Raw genomic sequence first — 16,275 nt, 5'->3', positions numbered from 1 at the left:
CAATGTAACAAACAAATGCTTCCCCTTTGCTACACCCTAATAAACATTAAAAATACTTTTAAACAAAGTACCCTCACAAACCATTTTCTGAGCTCCAAACCTGAAGGTACGATAAGCTCGAAAAGAATCTAAAAAGCCAAAATTATCAATGGATTTGTAAATTTTACCCTACAACTTAAAATTAACCTGAAGAATTAATTACCAAACATGAAATGCTATACAGACCTGCTAGGTCTTTACATCTGTCTTACGCTTACATCTGAGCACACCTGTCTTACGCTTTTCATTTTCCTTCAGAACAGTATGGAATCCGGATCTTTTTTCATGTACACAGAGCCGATGGTGAGAAACACTTCGACCTGCTGGAGACTTTGTTTACCATGAAGTTCCTCCGGAGCACCACATGAGACTAGTTGCAACAAAAGCCAAAAGGAAACTAAGAAATAACTTATAAAAACAGGAACACATTCACAAAGAAAGGTGAAAAGCCCACAATCGCCGTACAACCATACATCTGTTATCCTCCACTTAGCAATCTTTACTTTAAACCTGTAAAATGGAAAAGGGCATACACCATGGAAAGGATGTAGGTGTGTACACAGAAAAAGCATTAGAATGATTTCCAGTTTTCTTGTCTCTAATGAATTCCCCTGTATGCCCAGTCTACAAAACAGCTAATCAGATTATAAATCTGTCCGTTTTGAAAAAACAGGTGAAGACACCTCTGTTGCGTATTCTGTTTACACGAATTAATTGCAGTGGTTGTGTCCGAATTACAAGAGCATGCCAGGCCCACGAGCCAGAGGTCTGATGACAGCAATGATCCAAATGCAGTAAACAACAATGGCTGAGATGCAGAAGGACAAACTTTTTTGTAAACCTCTCTAATGCGATTATTAATAAAACCAGTCAGTCATGCTGCATCCCAGAGGCCCTCTGATCACCCACGCAGCAGTTTGTCCCTCACCGTCCTTTTGACAGTCTCCTCTTCCTTTACAGAAGGATCACATCTGCTGGGTATTGTATTTCCGCTAAATTCTTTGCCACTCATCTCCTGCAATAAACTACCCAGCAGCACACAGCATCGCACCCACTACACATTCCAAGAGCACGGTCTGTATTTTGCCCCAACTTGGGACTCTCCATCAGCTAACCTCTCACAAAGAAATTAAAATTCTTCAATATAAGAGTCATCTAAATAGAGACCCTAAAAGTGTTTTTCTGTGCGAGAGCTAACAAGAGCTGAGAATCATTGTAGTCATAGGTTGTTGAAACATTTCTTAAAAAAAGCCCCCAGGCCACAAATCTGCAGTCGTAACGTATTATTTATAAACTGCAGTCACAGACATTTCCATTAATATGGCCGATGGCAGCAGAACTGTAGCAAAAGGCAAAACAGAAAACCAGTAACTAACAATTAATTCCACTGGATGGTGCTAATACTAAAACCACAAAGAGGAGGTTGGTGTGTCACAATCCAGCCAAAGACACAAAAGATGGTATAAGCTAAAATTCTTTTATTAACAAGTAAGACAACGATTATTGCAACCAACTCACAAGCTGTGCTCTAACAGTTCTTTTATCTGCTGTACGTTTGGCATCTCTCAAATGTCGCCTGCACTGACAGTTGTCTTAATGTCAGTGTAGCTTTACCCATCTTTGCTAGCTCTGGTAGTCAAAGTGAGTATCAGAACTGGGTCGAGGGATGTGCTCTCAAGCGTTGTATCAGGTTAGCTGTATTAAAATTCTTTGTGTCGCTCCCACCCCCAGAGACAAGTTAGTTTTACAAACATTGCAATTAACATTGGCTTGATCTGGAACAAATATTTTTTTAAAAACTGCCAGACAGATGACATGTTTTCATTCCAAGGCACAAGGCGAAATTTTGGCTGAAATATTTTGTCTCAGCAATCGGTCAAATGTAAGGAACGTCAGCCAATCGCAAATCACGTATTTAGAATGGAAATCAGCCCATTACGATCTATAGCCGGTCGATCCTTCCGCCCCTAGTTTTAATATTGCTTTATAGCACAGTACTTTATTCTGAAAGAACAATTATGCAAGGGCACTGCTAGAGACCTGTAAGAAATGGAAGAAACTCCTATTAGTGCCAAAACGGGAAAAAACCACCTTTCTCACCAGATTCTGTTCTGTCTTCAATTAACTATTTTGCTGGACACGCAGTGCTGCACAACCACTACTATAACGGAGATACTATAAAATGAGATTCAACACTACTTTAGAGAAAACAGTATAGTTAAAAGACATTCTAGAACAGAAACTGCTGTTGTAGCTAGAACAGCTGCTATAACAGAACTTTCCATTGTACAATGTATGAAGGCTTTTCCTACTGGTTTGCAGATGGCTTCCAGTTAATTTCTGCCATGCAGGGTCTTAATTTTTAGAACAGAAGTAAGTCATTGGCTACCAGTTCTTTGCTAAAGACACTATTAAAAAAAGAGCCACATATCCTTTAGGACAAACTTATTTTGCTGTCAGCACTGTGAAATATCTGAGGGGAAAAGAACATTGTAGTTGCACACGGTTGCTTTTCAAGTCTGATCTGCATCTTATGCTTGTCAGAGGGGCGCACAAAACTACAGAGCTCCGAACAAGAAACTTAACAGAAAACAATGCCCATCAGTTGTAGTTCTGCACTGGGGTCAGATGCCTGCCACACTGAAGAACACAGCTGAGAAGTAAAAATAGATATGTTAAAGAGGTAGCACTGCCGCCTTTTCCTCATGATTGTAGGGAAAATGATTACACAAGGTACAGATGTAGAACCATAAAATCTGTATTTCAGTACCAGTATTTACACACTGTAAGGAAAACGATGTATGAAAAACTGCTGACAGCATGACAAACTTATCCTTTAAAACTAAAACTTCATAGTAACAGTAGTTTAATAGTATAAATAATAGTATTTAATAGTTTTAAAGGATATGGAATTCAACCCCAAAATCAGCCAGTAAAAGACAAAACGCAGACATTTCACTCAGCCAGTAAAAATACCCAATAATACAATAAAAACAGGGAACCTGAATTGTGGATAGTCTATTATAAGGACTAGTACATATTACATCAATATTTTAGTAAGGATGGTTTACAATCACATTAAGCAAAACTCCTTACTTTCACGCACTCATGATTTCAAATGGTGCTTTATTTTATTCTTTGATCATGAAACACGAAGACCATACCTGAGGGGTGAAGACTGGATTTACTTCAGAAAAGGGGCAAAAAAATAGTGGAAAAAAATGCCTGAACTGGAAGTCAATCTGCATAGTAAAAATGAAGGGAAATTTGGGCAAAATGACTGGATGAGTTAAGAGGAGTGGATATGTCCTTGATCCAGAATTACTGCTTTAAAAAATCATAAGCATTCAGCTTTTCTTCTGCATAATGAAACATTATGTAGCATTGCATCATTTTCAGATTTTGCCAATTGTTGACTATTTCAGGGTTAGGAACCCGATTTACAAGGTGTGTGTAACTCGGGGAATCTACTAAATGTAAAAAATGACGGTTTCTGATGGTCCAGTCAGATAGCAGCCTCAGCAGAAGGTTCTAAAGAGTGCCAACAATATCACGCAGTAATAAATTCATTTCCAAACTAAAATGTCTTATTTAAAAAAAAAAACATATGCAGGCAATTACAGACCAATCAACTGTTCTTGTCTACAGACACTTATTCAGTCCAGGCATAACGGGTTTTCACAAGCACCCTCTTCAGGTGGAATTAACGGTAAACCAGAATCTTGTTTACAAGAAACATCGAACTTTTTAACTACAATCATTTCATTAATCCTCAACACATTACACGCAGATGTCACGACAAAAATGTGGTTGAACCCAAAACACAATTTATCACAGTAGTACAACCAGCAATTTGCCAGATGCCTCCCCATGCTGCAACAAGGAACAGCTTCGTGAATGAGTGGAAAAGCACTGTTGCTTGGCTAGATGCCTGGTGTCCAAAAAGTTAAAGGGATATTATTTCCGTACTTAATCCAACTTGGCTCCAGAAACCAAGTGTGAAAGGACAGAACGGTTTAGAAATGTGCACACAAAATTAACCTGCTGAAGAATATGCTTTAAGTAAGTGGGAGGAGCTCTTTGTGGCAATCTTGGTCTGTCTTTTTTTAATGGCTGCTAAAAAAAGAGAAGCAACTATAACCATACACATTAAGGGGGGGTGAGAATGGGGGAGGAACAACATTTTTTACTCTCCCTAATCCAGTACAAGATTATGGTATTACGTACGTAGTGCAGTATGCGTAGTGGCTATACATCAAATTAATTTCAGCAGGGTCAAAATTAACAAACAAATTTCATCGACAGGTTAGGGGCAAAGCGTTGTCAAAGTCAAATGCATTTACAAACCCACCCTTTGTTTGTTGTTGTGCTCCAAATAAGATGCAAAAAAAGAGATACAAGAGAATATACATAATTGGGCGGAGCTGTGGCTCTGTGGCTTAGGATCTGCGCCTGTGGCTGGAAGGTTGCCGGTTCAAATCCCGCAGCCGGCAGAGGAATCCTACTCCGTCAGGCCCCTGAGCCCTTAACCCTTACTGCTCCAGGGGCACCGTATAAATGGCTGACCCTGCGCTTTGACCCCAAGATTCTCTCTCCCTGTCTGTGTGTCTGTGTCTCATGGAGAGCAAGCTGGGGTATGCAAAAAGAAATTCCATATGCAAGAAATCGTATATGGCTAATGAAGTGATCTTCTTACCTAACAATCACATATACAGAAAACTATCAAGCTACATTACACTCGGGCTAAAATTCACAAATTTAGCAATAAATCCTTTTGTAAAGGTTAAGTAGGGAACTGGGTAGCATCCTGAAATGTAGAAAAGAAAGATTTCTGAAACGTTGCGTTTCTTTTCCTTTCAGCATGGAAGAAACCTTTACCTTTTCTTTTATAACAATGCTGAGTAACAAGACTGAATAGTGTCAGGATAGGTGGTCTTCCAGAGCTGCTCTGTTCTAGATTTGATACATCTTAGCCTTGTACCCCAGGGAAGCAGGGAAAAGCTGTGTGGGAGTGGTCACTGATAATCAAGAGTTTTCTAGATTTAAATTTCTTTAAGATTTCTGTTGCATGTAAGGAAGCAACAGATGGTTAGGTCACACCATACCATGTGATTTAATTTTTGGGTGATAAAAACTATTTCTTTGAGAGGAAAATAATATTCAAAACTTCAGTTTATTAAGAGTTACAATCTGCCATTAATGAGTCAACTCTTACTGAAAACCATAAATGAGTCAAGGTTTTTCATTTCAGCTTTCCCTATAATAAACATGGTTCCTGGCAGAACAGGATTCTCTACAGGCCAGAAACCATGATCTTCTTAAAATATGTAAAGGGTTTCCATCTTAAATTATGTACTTACGTACACGGTCTAACAAGGTGACCCAGTGATAAATGATGAACAGATTTATCAATAACATTAAATGATCTTTATTTTATGTCACATAGTGATGGTGAATAATGAGCATGAATACTTGCTGCAGTTGACAACCTTTTATTTACAAATACTTCAAGTGCATAGAAAATAAAACCTTTTTTAGTCAGAAACCGAATTTTAAAATGTTTTCTAATGCGATATTAATCATTTCACCGTTTCACCTCTTTAAACCTGTTGGATTCAGCCTTCATTAATACAGGAAACCCCTGAATTAAGAGATTACAGATTTAACGGACAAAATTTGTCAAATCAGAAACGGCAGACTTTCCTTACAAGAATAGTAAAATGCAAAAAATAAGGAAACAATAACATCTTCTGTACAACATACATTAAAAAAGGTCTGTAAGGCACAAATATCATTGGTGCCCTACAGGGTAGGGCAAATTGTATAGGGTGTAGAAATTAAGGCAGAAACTACATTGAGTGTTTTGTTTCCTCATGGGACATATCAGGGTTGACAGGGAATAACATGGTGTGAGTGTGTCAGTCAGTTCTATTTGCTGCCCACCATTTGTACCACAGACAGGTCAGATAAATAAAGTTAACCCCTGCAAGTCAGGTAGTCATTATTGCAGAACTAACACTGCTTGAAACACAGGGGTAGGCGTAGTGCTTACTATGGGTGTTCGTCTAACTTTAGTATATTTGCAACACCTGAAATAAAAATCTTGTATATTTATGATAAAGTCTAGGCGTAGCCATCATTGAGTTGAGTCCTATTGTTAAAAAAAATCCATGAAAAGATTCAGAAAGCATATATAGTATATTTTTTCCTATATGATACTGCTTTGGGGCTGAAAAATGTCAATAACAGACCTCTTCCCCCTATTAGGCAGTTAAAACAAGGGTTGACTGTATCTCAGATTGTTTAAATGTAATTGTAGCACTTGTTTCACTTCTTAGAAGCGATTACCTCACAGCTAAACATTTTTATAATGCAGCATATATTCGTGTTGAGCACTGTGCCCGTAAAGTCCCAGATTTCTAGGTTGTACCTAGATATACTAAAGAAAACTGTTACATGTGGTTTTAACTGGGTCTCTGGAAAACACCATGACTCTCAGGAAACATTCACATTCATACTTGTGATATGTATCGGTATTCACTAACCATCAGATTTCTTTATCAATTTATCTGCCTCGCGAGTGGTTCAACTTATGAATTGGGCCAGAAAATGGGTTATCTCATTAGCGTGCACAGGGTTCACAAGCACTAACGGAACACAACAGAAAAATAGCTTATAGTACTGGAAACCATCACAGTACTGTCATTGCTTACCCTTTAATAAAATAAGTTCGGACACAAAATCTTGAAATACAGGACTCTCTCCCTAGGCTCTTCAAGACTCAACATATGCAAATGTGACCATGTAAAAAACTTCCAGGGACCACAACCCAAGTTGAAATTTTCAAGGTTAGGACAAGTTCACATTAGAAACTAGAGCAAGGAGTGCGAATGAACCGCGCGGACTAAGCTTAAGCTCAGGGGCCCTGCGATGGCTCAGGATCTGCGCCTGTGGCTGAGAGGTTGCCGGTTCGTATCCCGCAGCCGGCAGAGGAATCCTACTCCGTTGGGCCCCCGGGCAACTCCAGCTGCTCCAGGGGCGCCACATAAATGCCTTTCCCTGCGCTCTGACCCCAAGCTTCTCTCTCCCCATCTGTGTATCTCAGGGAGAGCAAGCTGGGGTACGCAAAAAGACAAATTCCTAATGCAAGAAATTGTATATGGCCAATAAAGTGATCTTATTTAATCTAATGCAGACACCAGCATCCAGCAGGGCGCTGTTTCACATTCATCCCTGCTCCGTTTTTGAGCACATGACCTCCTCTACACATCTCACTCTTTGGCTGAAAACTGACTCACCCGCAGTGCACTCATATCAGAGAAGCACCCAAGTGAATATCATTTTCTGTGTATTTTAATCATCTGTTTAATTCCTAAACAGTACAGTGTAGGGCAATAAAATGCAACAGCATTTAAATTTGGCAAAAGGCAGGTCTCTCTCCAATGTTACATTTACTGTACATTTTAAATGTAGTCAACATTTGATCTTTATTCTAAATAGGGTTTTAAAATGCTTCTTCATTAAGCAAAATGTTATAGAGAAATACCACTCAGGATCTTTATAAGTGTTTCCATGCAAACAACTAAGAAAGCGTTGCTTCCGATTTGTGCAAGCCAGGTTATGTAAAGACCTGCAGAACTTAAACCCTATACGTCATTGAACGGGTGCATAAAACTTCAGCTGGGTTCTTAATACAAGCCTTATTACACAGATATGGCAGACATGACAGTTCAGCCTGCTGAAATCTGAAGCCCATATGTTGCTGCAGTTGCTGCAAACAGTTGGGATGTGAAAACAGTAGTAAATGAACTGAAGGAAACTCGCAGCTGTGGAACACAGTCACACCCTGGGCTTCTTCTAGACATTCACTATGCCTAGTTTGTCAAAGATAAGGATGGGATAGGTGAAGCATCCAAATGTATAGCTTCACAAGTGTGAAAGATGAGTTTAAGGCATATGGTTATACACAATGCAACCGAGGTGGGCTCATGATATAAAATGCACCCGCACAGATTGGACTTAATGGGACACCATACTTCAGAGTAGAGGCTGGCGAACACAGGGTTAAAATAAATTAAGGCATAATGTCATAAGGGAGCATACGATGTGGCAAAATTTACCAAAGGCCGGTGGTTGAAAGATCTGAACGTGTCCAAATGTCAATATTTCAAAACAAGATTCCAGCCATCAAGACGTGCAGTTATAAACCTCTGTCACCTGTAACTTCTCCTTCGGCAGTGTTTAACACAGGGTTAGAATAGTCAGTTTATTTAAATTGAGTATAACAGTGTTTCAAAGTCAAACACTTCATAAATTAAGACCACGCAGATTAAATGTAATTGGCATTCCCAATCGAAGTGTGGTGAAGTTCACCAAACAACTACTGAAACATCTTGAACAAGCAACCCCGTCCTGTATCACCATGACTATGGTGTCAAGTAAATAGTATACCAGTAAGAAAACCAAATGCTATTTGCAATGGGATTAGGTTAATAAACAGAAGTCAGTTCTGTGCCCCAAGATTTCCTCTTGTTGCAGCTGAAAAGATTAAAAATGAAGATTACATAACACAGAAATTCATTTTTTTGCTGTGCCATCAAGTTTTTGTCATAAACGTTACTGAAAAGTAATGTTTCCATGTTTTTAAAAGACATTTAAAAAAAGAGTATCACAGCTTAACAGAAACATGGGGTACTGTTTTATTAAAGTGCAAATAAGATGCTTTATATAACTCTCTCTCCTTAGATAACCTTTTAAAGTAGAGGTTAAACTTAATTTAGAGAACTTTCCACACTGAGCTACCACTAGCATTATTTAAAATATTTCAGCTTATGCCTTTAACCAAAATATTCGCATAAAGACCTGCATTAAAAACTCTGCTGAGAAGTGTAAAAAATAGCAGAGTGAAAAGACCACAAAACATTAAGCCTAAACTGAGAAAAGCACATAAGAAGTGATCTTTTCACTACAGGTCACAGAGGCCTATTAAATAAACACTGCAGAAATTCATAGTTCTTATTTCTGTTCAAGTCACATTGTCGTCTTTAACTGAACAGATTGTTACTAACATTAAAAATAATATAATGTTGTCCCAAAAAAAAGTTGCAGCAAAAAAGTCTGATCTATTGATGACACTAGAGATTATGGAAAAACTGAAATCTCTTGAAGAAGCAAGCAGTATATTTTCTGTATGATGGAGAGGGATGTCACACATTTCTATATGTACTTATGCAGCCCAAGCTGTGAAGATTTTAAGTTATGAAAGAAGAAAACTAACAATATACAAAATAAGAAAAATGAATCAACAAAAATGCGTCTCAACTCCACCATATGTTCTAGAATCAATGGCCTCAGGAGAAACTTACATCACAAATACAGGCTAGTTTATTGCGTTGTGTAAATCCTCTCATTAGCATGACTGTTTCAAGAATACGGCCCCTGCTTGATACTACAATTAAGAGAAAGCAATTACTTCCTTAAAAAGTAATTAATTGCTTAAAAAAGGCAATTTGTGTATTTTAAAGCTAATTATTATTCATAAGCATGAAATCTTAATGAAAGGACCTTAGGATAGGTACAGTGTATTTTGAGCTGAGATCTGAAGTGGCATGCTAGTTATAATTAAGAAATTAAAATCAATTCAGGGATGACGAGAGGCCCATCTTTGGCAATGACAGCAACTAGCTGCTACAAGGATCTCATCCAGCCATTTCTTGAAAGATCGTGTTGGCTTCAACAAGATGGCAGGGAATAGTTGTTTCATACTCACAAACCTATGTGTTAAAGGTTCCCGTTTTCACTTATTAATGCACTTCTACTTAGTTTTCATTTGTGTCCTCTATCTCAAGTTTCATTACCGACTTCTTCAGAATCAGCCAAGTTAACTCGATAAATGCCCTAGAGGATTTTAATCCTGGAATTCAATCTCCACTTGTGGAAATTAAACATCTTCCAGGTAACTGTCCAGTCCTGGGTTCTAAATCTTTTTAGATTTAATTTGCAACTTATACACTGCTTGCTAATCCTCTTACTGTTGTATAATGCAAACTTGACTTTACCAGAATCTAGTGAATTAGTGATCCTAAAGGGCATTGCACTAATTACATGCTGCCAACCAGAGCTTTCATCTCTTAGGATGATTAAAATTCACAGAACTATTTAAGCAATTTCATAACTTACAAAATCAATTTTGTTTTTGCCACTCAGAATGCATGTCACAGGGAATAACAAAAGAAGAGTACATAAAGGATGTTGTATAAGGTAAACGTATACAGTGCACAAGAAGGGAACTGCTTTTTTTCCCCCACTGCGAGGCTAACATCCAGTTTCCAAATACATCTCTAACAAAGCACATGCAAGTACTGTAGATATCCTCTAGAATCACAACTATCCGAGTACCTTTTAAGGATCTGTACATTTGAGAATTTGTTTTAAATGTATAAAATGCCAAAGTTACCATTTTTAACAATACAGGCAGCACTCTGTCTTTATGACACAGAACCTATAAATGCCAGCAACCAATTACATCTTATTTCCTTCTTACCCCCTTGGCAGAATACGCTGAGTGGAATCTATCTCAGCAGAGTGCACAATAAGCATCACTGGGTGCAAGCAGTCATTGCTACAAGAAAAAAATCCAACTCGCTCTTTCCTTAGTCTCCATTAAATTATCAACTTCTGAAGATATGAAACAATTGTCATGATTTAGAGATCATCTCCTAACCTCTTTATTCAAAACAGGGTCATGGGGGTGCCACAACCTATCCCAGCAAGCAACAGAAGCCAAGTTCACACAACATTCAAACCAAACCATGGCCAGTTAACCCACCATTCGAACAGAGAGGACATACAAGCTCCACACAGACAGCACCCACTGAACTGAATCCAGGATACCAACGCTGCACGGAAGGAATGCTGACCTATGTGCAGCTGTGCCACGCCAATTTAGAGATCACCTATGACCAAAATCTTCAAACTCCATTTATATAATTAATAACAGAGGTGTTAACTACACTTTCGAATCAAGAGACCTATCTGGCAGATTGAGTTGGGGCTCTCCCGGCCCATGGTTAGTGGACCTTATTTTATGTGAATGTAGACTCCAGAGATCAGTAAGCATGCCTCATATTGGTCAGTTATGTTTCAGCTCCTTGCAGGACCCAGTGCAACCTAAGATTGGTCAACCAAATCGCTAGGATTTAGAGCAGTACCATCACTGCTTCTCATTTCCAGACATGGGAAAACAACCAATCCAAGCATTTTCATTCAACTGGCACCTTATCACCAGCTTACCAACATCTATAATGCTTTACACTACATCAAAATGTCAAAACTACAATTGCACTGCTTCTGTGTTAGCTTCATCTTTGTGCCAATTTCTGTTCTTACAACAAAAATGAACTTAATTTCCAAATGCATGGAGAGTAATGGTCAAATCACGATACATTTTTTTAACTTCAGATAAGAGAATTTTCAGCTATGCATTGATTCATTGACCATGACAGCTGGGAATAAGATTTTAGATTTTATTTTGCCTACATGAGTGCATCTGCATTTTTCATTTCAATACGTTCCGCCACAGCAGCCTACCAAAATCAAGAAGGCCACCCCTTAATCTTCCACAACATATGAGGTTCTCATGTGAGCACTGTAAAATTCCAATATACGAGAAAGAACTTTAAAACCATGAACTGGGCTCAATAAGGGACCGTGCCAAATGTCTAGGCACACCCTGAAGTGAAACCTGCTGAACGTAATTAAAATGTAGAAAACAGTCTGGCCTGCTAGGTACACGGACTAAAACAATTCAGAATACAAAATCTCTTTTCCCCAGCACCTCTAGAGGCCAAGTTAAATCAGTTGCTTAAATGATTAAGCATGTGCTAACAAAAAGATTGAAGAAGTAATGAAACATTTAGTTATGTTCATGGCTGACTTGGTATTTAATATTTTGGAACTGCTAAACACAAAATTAATGATAGATTTAAATCATACAATTATCAGTCAAGCATGGGTAAAGGTTTCAAGGTGCTCACTCCAGTAGTATTTGTTGGTTAAATCAGGAGGCAAGGACTCCCATATCTGTGAACTGCCAGTTTATGACCCATGAGAGACATAACACATCCTGAAAGAGAGTCATATCTGTTAAAAGCATGTGCTGATAAACCAAGATGAGATGTTTCCTGAATGGCATAAGAACGTTTACTTGGACCTTGCTGTTGGCTGTTTTCATCAAATGTGCCTTTCACACATTTCTGAAATCCCCAAAGTACTGGAAAACCAACCCTGAGAAAAAATACACAAAATGAGAATCTCATATTAAGGTTCTCTGCTAAAAAAAAAACTCCAAACGAAAATAATCCGAGTTCTGAAGATAGTTTTTTCCCCCAGAAACAGCAGCTCCAAGCATTTTTAACTTCACCTCTTTATAGGCAGGAATTCAAGGGTAGAATTATGACCCATTAATCAAGGCATAGAAGGACTGCGGCAAAAGCAATGATATAAATAGTGTTGCCATAAAGCACTTGTAACTTTAAAATACAGGGCACAACTGCCAGGGCTAAGAAATCTCTATTTACACAGATGTGATGGCTGCTTGCTAACATTCATTCTGAATTATGTCTCTTAAGAGCAGAAAGACGTTTCCTGTCTGTATCTTTACAGCTCTGTCTCTCTTTTTCCTGGCATATCATTTCTAGATACTTTGCTGGCAATTAATCTCCCTCCGTGGGATGGAACGCGGTTTTGCTTTCCTTTCCTCATGAAGGCCTCAAAGTATTTATTAATATTAATAATACTCAATACTCAAAAGTCCACGACTCCCCATCTCAGTCCTCGGGATGTTTAATTGAATCTCGGCCTTAAGAATTTACCAATTAGCTCATGAAAAACATTTTTGACAGTTCATCAAGGCATTCAGCGAATCTACCGGTGAACGTGTGAGTAACCTGAAAATCAAAGTTTTGGAAAAAGAAAACTTAAAATGTCCATTACATTACCGATTTAATTAAGGTGTCCGTTAAGCAACAGAATCCAACTGGAAATACGACCATTACGAAGCTAATTTTTAAGCGAATGCTAAACAAACAGCTAGACACGCACAATGCTTGGAACAACATTACACACTGCACTCGCGTAAAATTTTTCTGAAAAAGTCGTTTACATTTAGATAAACTTTTTTCCTGCTAGTGATCGAAGCCATTAAAATGGGGTCACGTTACACTTCTGAATTAAGGTCGCAGTCGCTCGGCGGGTTTATCTCAAAGTTACTTGATAAAATCCCAATCCATTTTTGTGAAACTTTTCCTTTTGGTCGACATAAAGCTACAGTTTGCAGGGTTTCCGTGTGTAACGCGTACAGTCAGTGAACTCCAGAGGCCTAATCGGAAAAAAAAAACATAATCGCACGCACAGAAATGAAACCGACCAGGCTCAACGAAGATAAAACGTTACGCTGCGGGCTCCTAAACGAGTGTTTAAATAAAGCGCTGATGTGTTGTTCACACAACGCCCGCTACCCCCATGAAAAAAAAAATATATCCAAAGCACACGGAGCTTGCCTTGAATCTCGGAGCCCAGATCAAAAACGCATCACATCTCGAAAAGCCGCGTTCACGGGTTTAACATTTTCATCAGAAATGACAACGGGGGGAGGGAAATGTTCCGAGTTGTGTTTTGGGCTGCTAATCGGTCACGGAAATCGACGCTTTGGCAGCGTGGCTCTTCCAAGCGATTTATTTTGGATCCCTAAAGCCCGGCCTTGAAATAAATGCACGGGACTACATCGGATCGAGCACCCCCCAACAAGTGCCGCATAACACACAAAGGCTTCTCCGATGGCACAAAACAAATAATATTATTCCCTTTGATGTTCCCTCTCTTTTTTTTTTTCGCTCTTTTCCCATCCCCCCAGCCCGCATTGTCCGTCTCAGTTCAACTTTGACTAATACGGAAACCTCCGCCAATCACCCTGCGCCGAAAAGACTGGGCGATCTGCCGGGCCTCGAAGTACTTCCCCGCAAATGCTACACTTACTCGCCCGAGATCGACGAAACGGCATCACCTACACCGCAATAACACGAAACGCAGGGGTCTTGCACCACACCCTGCACATTAATATTGATTTGAAACCCTTGCTCCCCCCCTCACATACAGCACCACCACCCCGGCGCGCAAGAAATACCTGTCATTGAGCTGGTCTTCGGTCCCAGGCAACGGGTGAACCACGAAGTGTATAGACGTCATGACTTCAATCCAACATAAGACGAATAAATGCAAAAGATATGGTAGGGAAATAGTGTTTCCGCGTTAGCTGTAATGTCGGGCGTTCATACAACTCGGAATTATAACGAAAGAAAAGCAGAGCCTTGATTTGCTACCCCCTCATCCACACTCCGCCATCTTAACTCTACCAGCTCCTTCGCTCTGTGATGATCAGCAGAAATACAAGCGCGACGCTGATTGGACCACGGCAGGTCACCTGACACAATGTAAGCGCGGACCGGATTGGCCGTCGAGAATAAAGACAGTCACGGGGATTGGGAGGGGTGGAGTTTATCATGTGAGAAGCCGCAGCCATGTGCTGTCAACTCAAGTTTGCTAGTGCTGCCTGTTTTGTCCATTAGGTTGAGAAACTGAGACAAGTTGTGATCAACACTGATGAAGGCCTTCCGGCATCAGCATGTCTGTGCTTTTTGTCCAATCTGCTGTGTAACATATCAAAAGTCTTAGGAAATAAGTAAACCTTGAGCAGGAGATATTAAGCCTTGAGTTGGTGCAGTAAGGACCACTTACACACTCAACACTGGTTGTACCTTGTTATGATTCAAATATTTTTAAACACAGATTAAAACAGATAATGACAGAGGTTAGTAAAACACAAGAACTTCATGAAATGCAATGATTTGCAAACATAACCACGTTTATTAGGTACCTGTATATTTTGCTTTAATGTAAGATTGATAAGAGCTCATGCTCAACATTCTGTAGGCTATATAATAATAATAATAATAATAATTGCTTACACTTATATAGCGCTTTTCTGGACACTCCACTCAAAGCGCTTTACAGGTAATGGGGACTCCCCTCCACCACCACCAGTGTGCAGCCCCACCTGGATGATGCGACGGCAGCCATAGTGCGCCAGAACGCTCACCACACATCAGCCATCAGTGGGGAGGAGAGCAGAGTAATGAAGCCAATTCATAGATGGGGATTATTAGGAGGCCATGATTGGTAAGGGCCAATGGGGAATTTGCCCAGGAAGCCGGGGTTACACCCCTACTCTTTTTGAGAAACGACCTGGGATATATGGAACTTTGGTCAGGTGTACTTGATAACACAGCAACATCAAAATATTTATTTTTGACTCAGTCATTTGATCAAGTCTTTATGAGAGCGCAACAATTATTTTACAAGACAAAAAAGTGTGGATTTAAGTCTACTTTTAAAAAATCAATCTATGCAGTATTTTTAAAACTGATTTTGGAGGCCCTTGGGCTTCATGATGAGGTCTTTGCTTGAAGTTCACTACCAGATTCAGGGGCCTTTATAGAGACAGATTGAATTCAACCTCCCAAAGACAAAGGAGAGCTTGAAACAATACTAGGCATGGCAAACTACAACTACTAGCAAAATTTTCCCCTAGCCTGTCTGACATTAACGTCCCACTGCATCACCTCCTAAAAGAATCCAGTGAGTTTGTTTGGGATGTGCAGCAGGAAAAGGCTTTCCAGAAGATGAAGGACCTTACCACAAGGGAACCAGGTCCAGTTCTGGCATACTTTGACCCCAGCAAAGATCTCCAACTTCAAGTTGACGCATCACAGCATCACAGCATGGCTTGGGTGCTGTTCTGCTACAAGAAGGCAAACCCATTAGTTATGCATCTAAATCCCACTGCTGACACCATGTCTCGTTTCTCGTACACATAAAGTGTAGAAATTAACAACCCAGGACGACGATGTGACACTCGAACAAACTCTTTATTATTTAACCTGTAACTCCGAACCCGTTAGCTCCTACATTCCTATGACCTGTGACCCTAAACAACCGTTATTCCCACTCAGCCCTCCACCAATCAGCATGCAGTTTCACTGCTGACGCACACAGATATTACAACATCGTTGGAAGGGGGTGAGTTCTTTTGCAAGGCACTGTAAGTGAGCTTACATGTGCCAATATCTTGAGCATGTTGACTTTAAGTCACTATTATTGTTGCTGTCCCAGGAAAACAGC

The 16,275-nt window shown here is 39.6% G+C and overlaps 1 protein-coding gene across 15 annotated transcripts in view; it reads right to left on the bottom strand.

Annotated features, from left to right (window-relative positions):
* Positions 1-14,585, bottom strand: part of ubr5 (ubiquitin protein ligase E3 component n-recognin 5) — a 59,809-nt gene extending 45,224 nt beyond the window's left edge. For 4 of the 15 annotated variants that reach the window (XM_015357955.2, XM_069194825.1, XM_015357958.2 and 1 more), the window contains exon 1: positions 14,222-14,580. In XM_015357955.2, coding sequence (XP_015213441.2) covers positions 14,222-14,283 — 62 coding nt within the window. In that variant the 5' untranslated portion in view covers positions 14,284-14,580. Of the gene's footprint in view, positions 1-14,221 lie in introns of all 15 variants that reach the window. The other 11 variants (XM_015357948.2, XM_069194823.1, XM_015357950.2 and 8 more) reach the window with 6 other exon arrangements.
* Between the last annotated feature and the right edge of the window lie 1,690 nt (positions 14,586-16,275).

Source organism: Lepisosteus oculatus, chromosome 10 (assembly GCF_040954835.1).
Source record: "Lepisosteus oculatus isolate fLepOcu1 chromosome 10, fLepOcu1.hap2, whole genome shotgun sequence".
Classification (NCBI taxonomy): Eukaryota; Metazoa; Chordata; class Actinopteri; order Semionotiformes; family Lepisosteidae; genus Lepisosteus; species Lepisosteus oculatus.
This window is presented reverse-complemented; position numbering and strand designations above follow the sequence as displayed.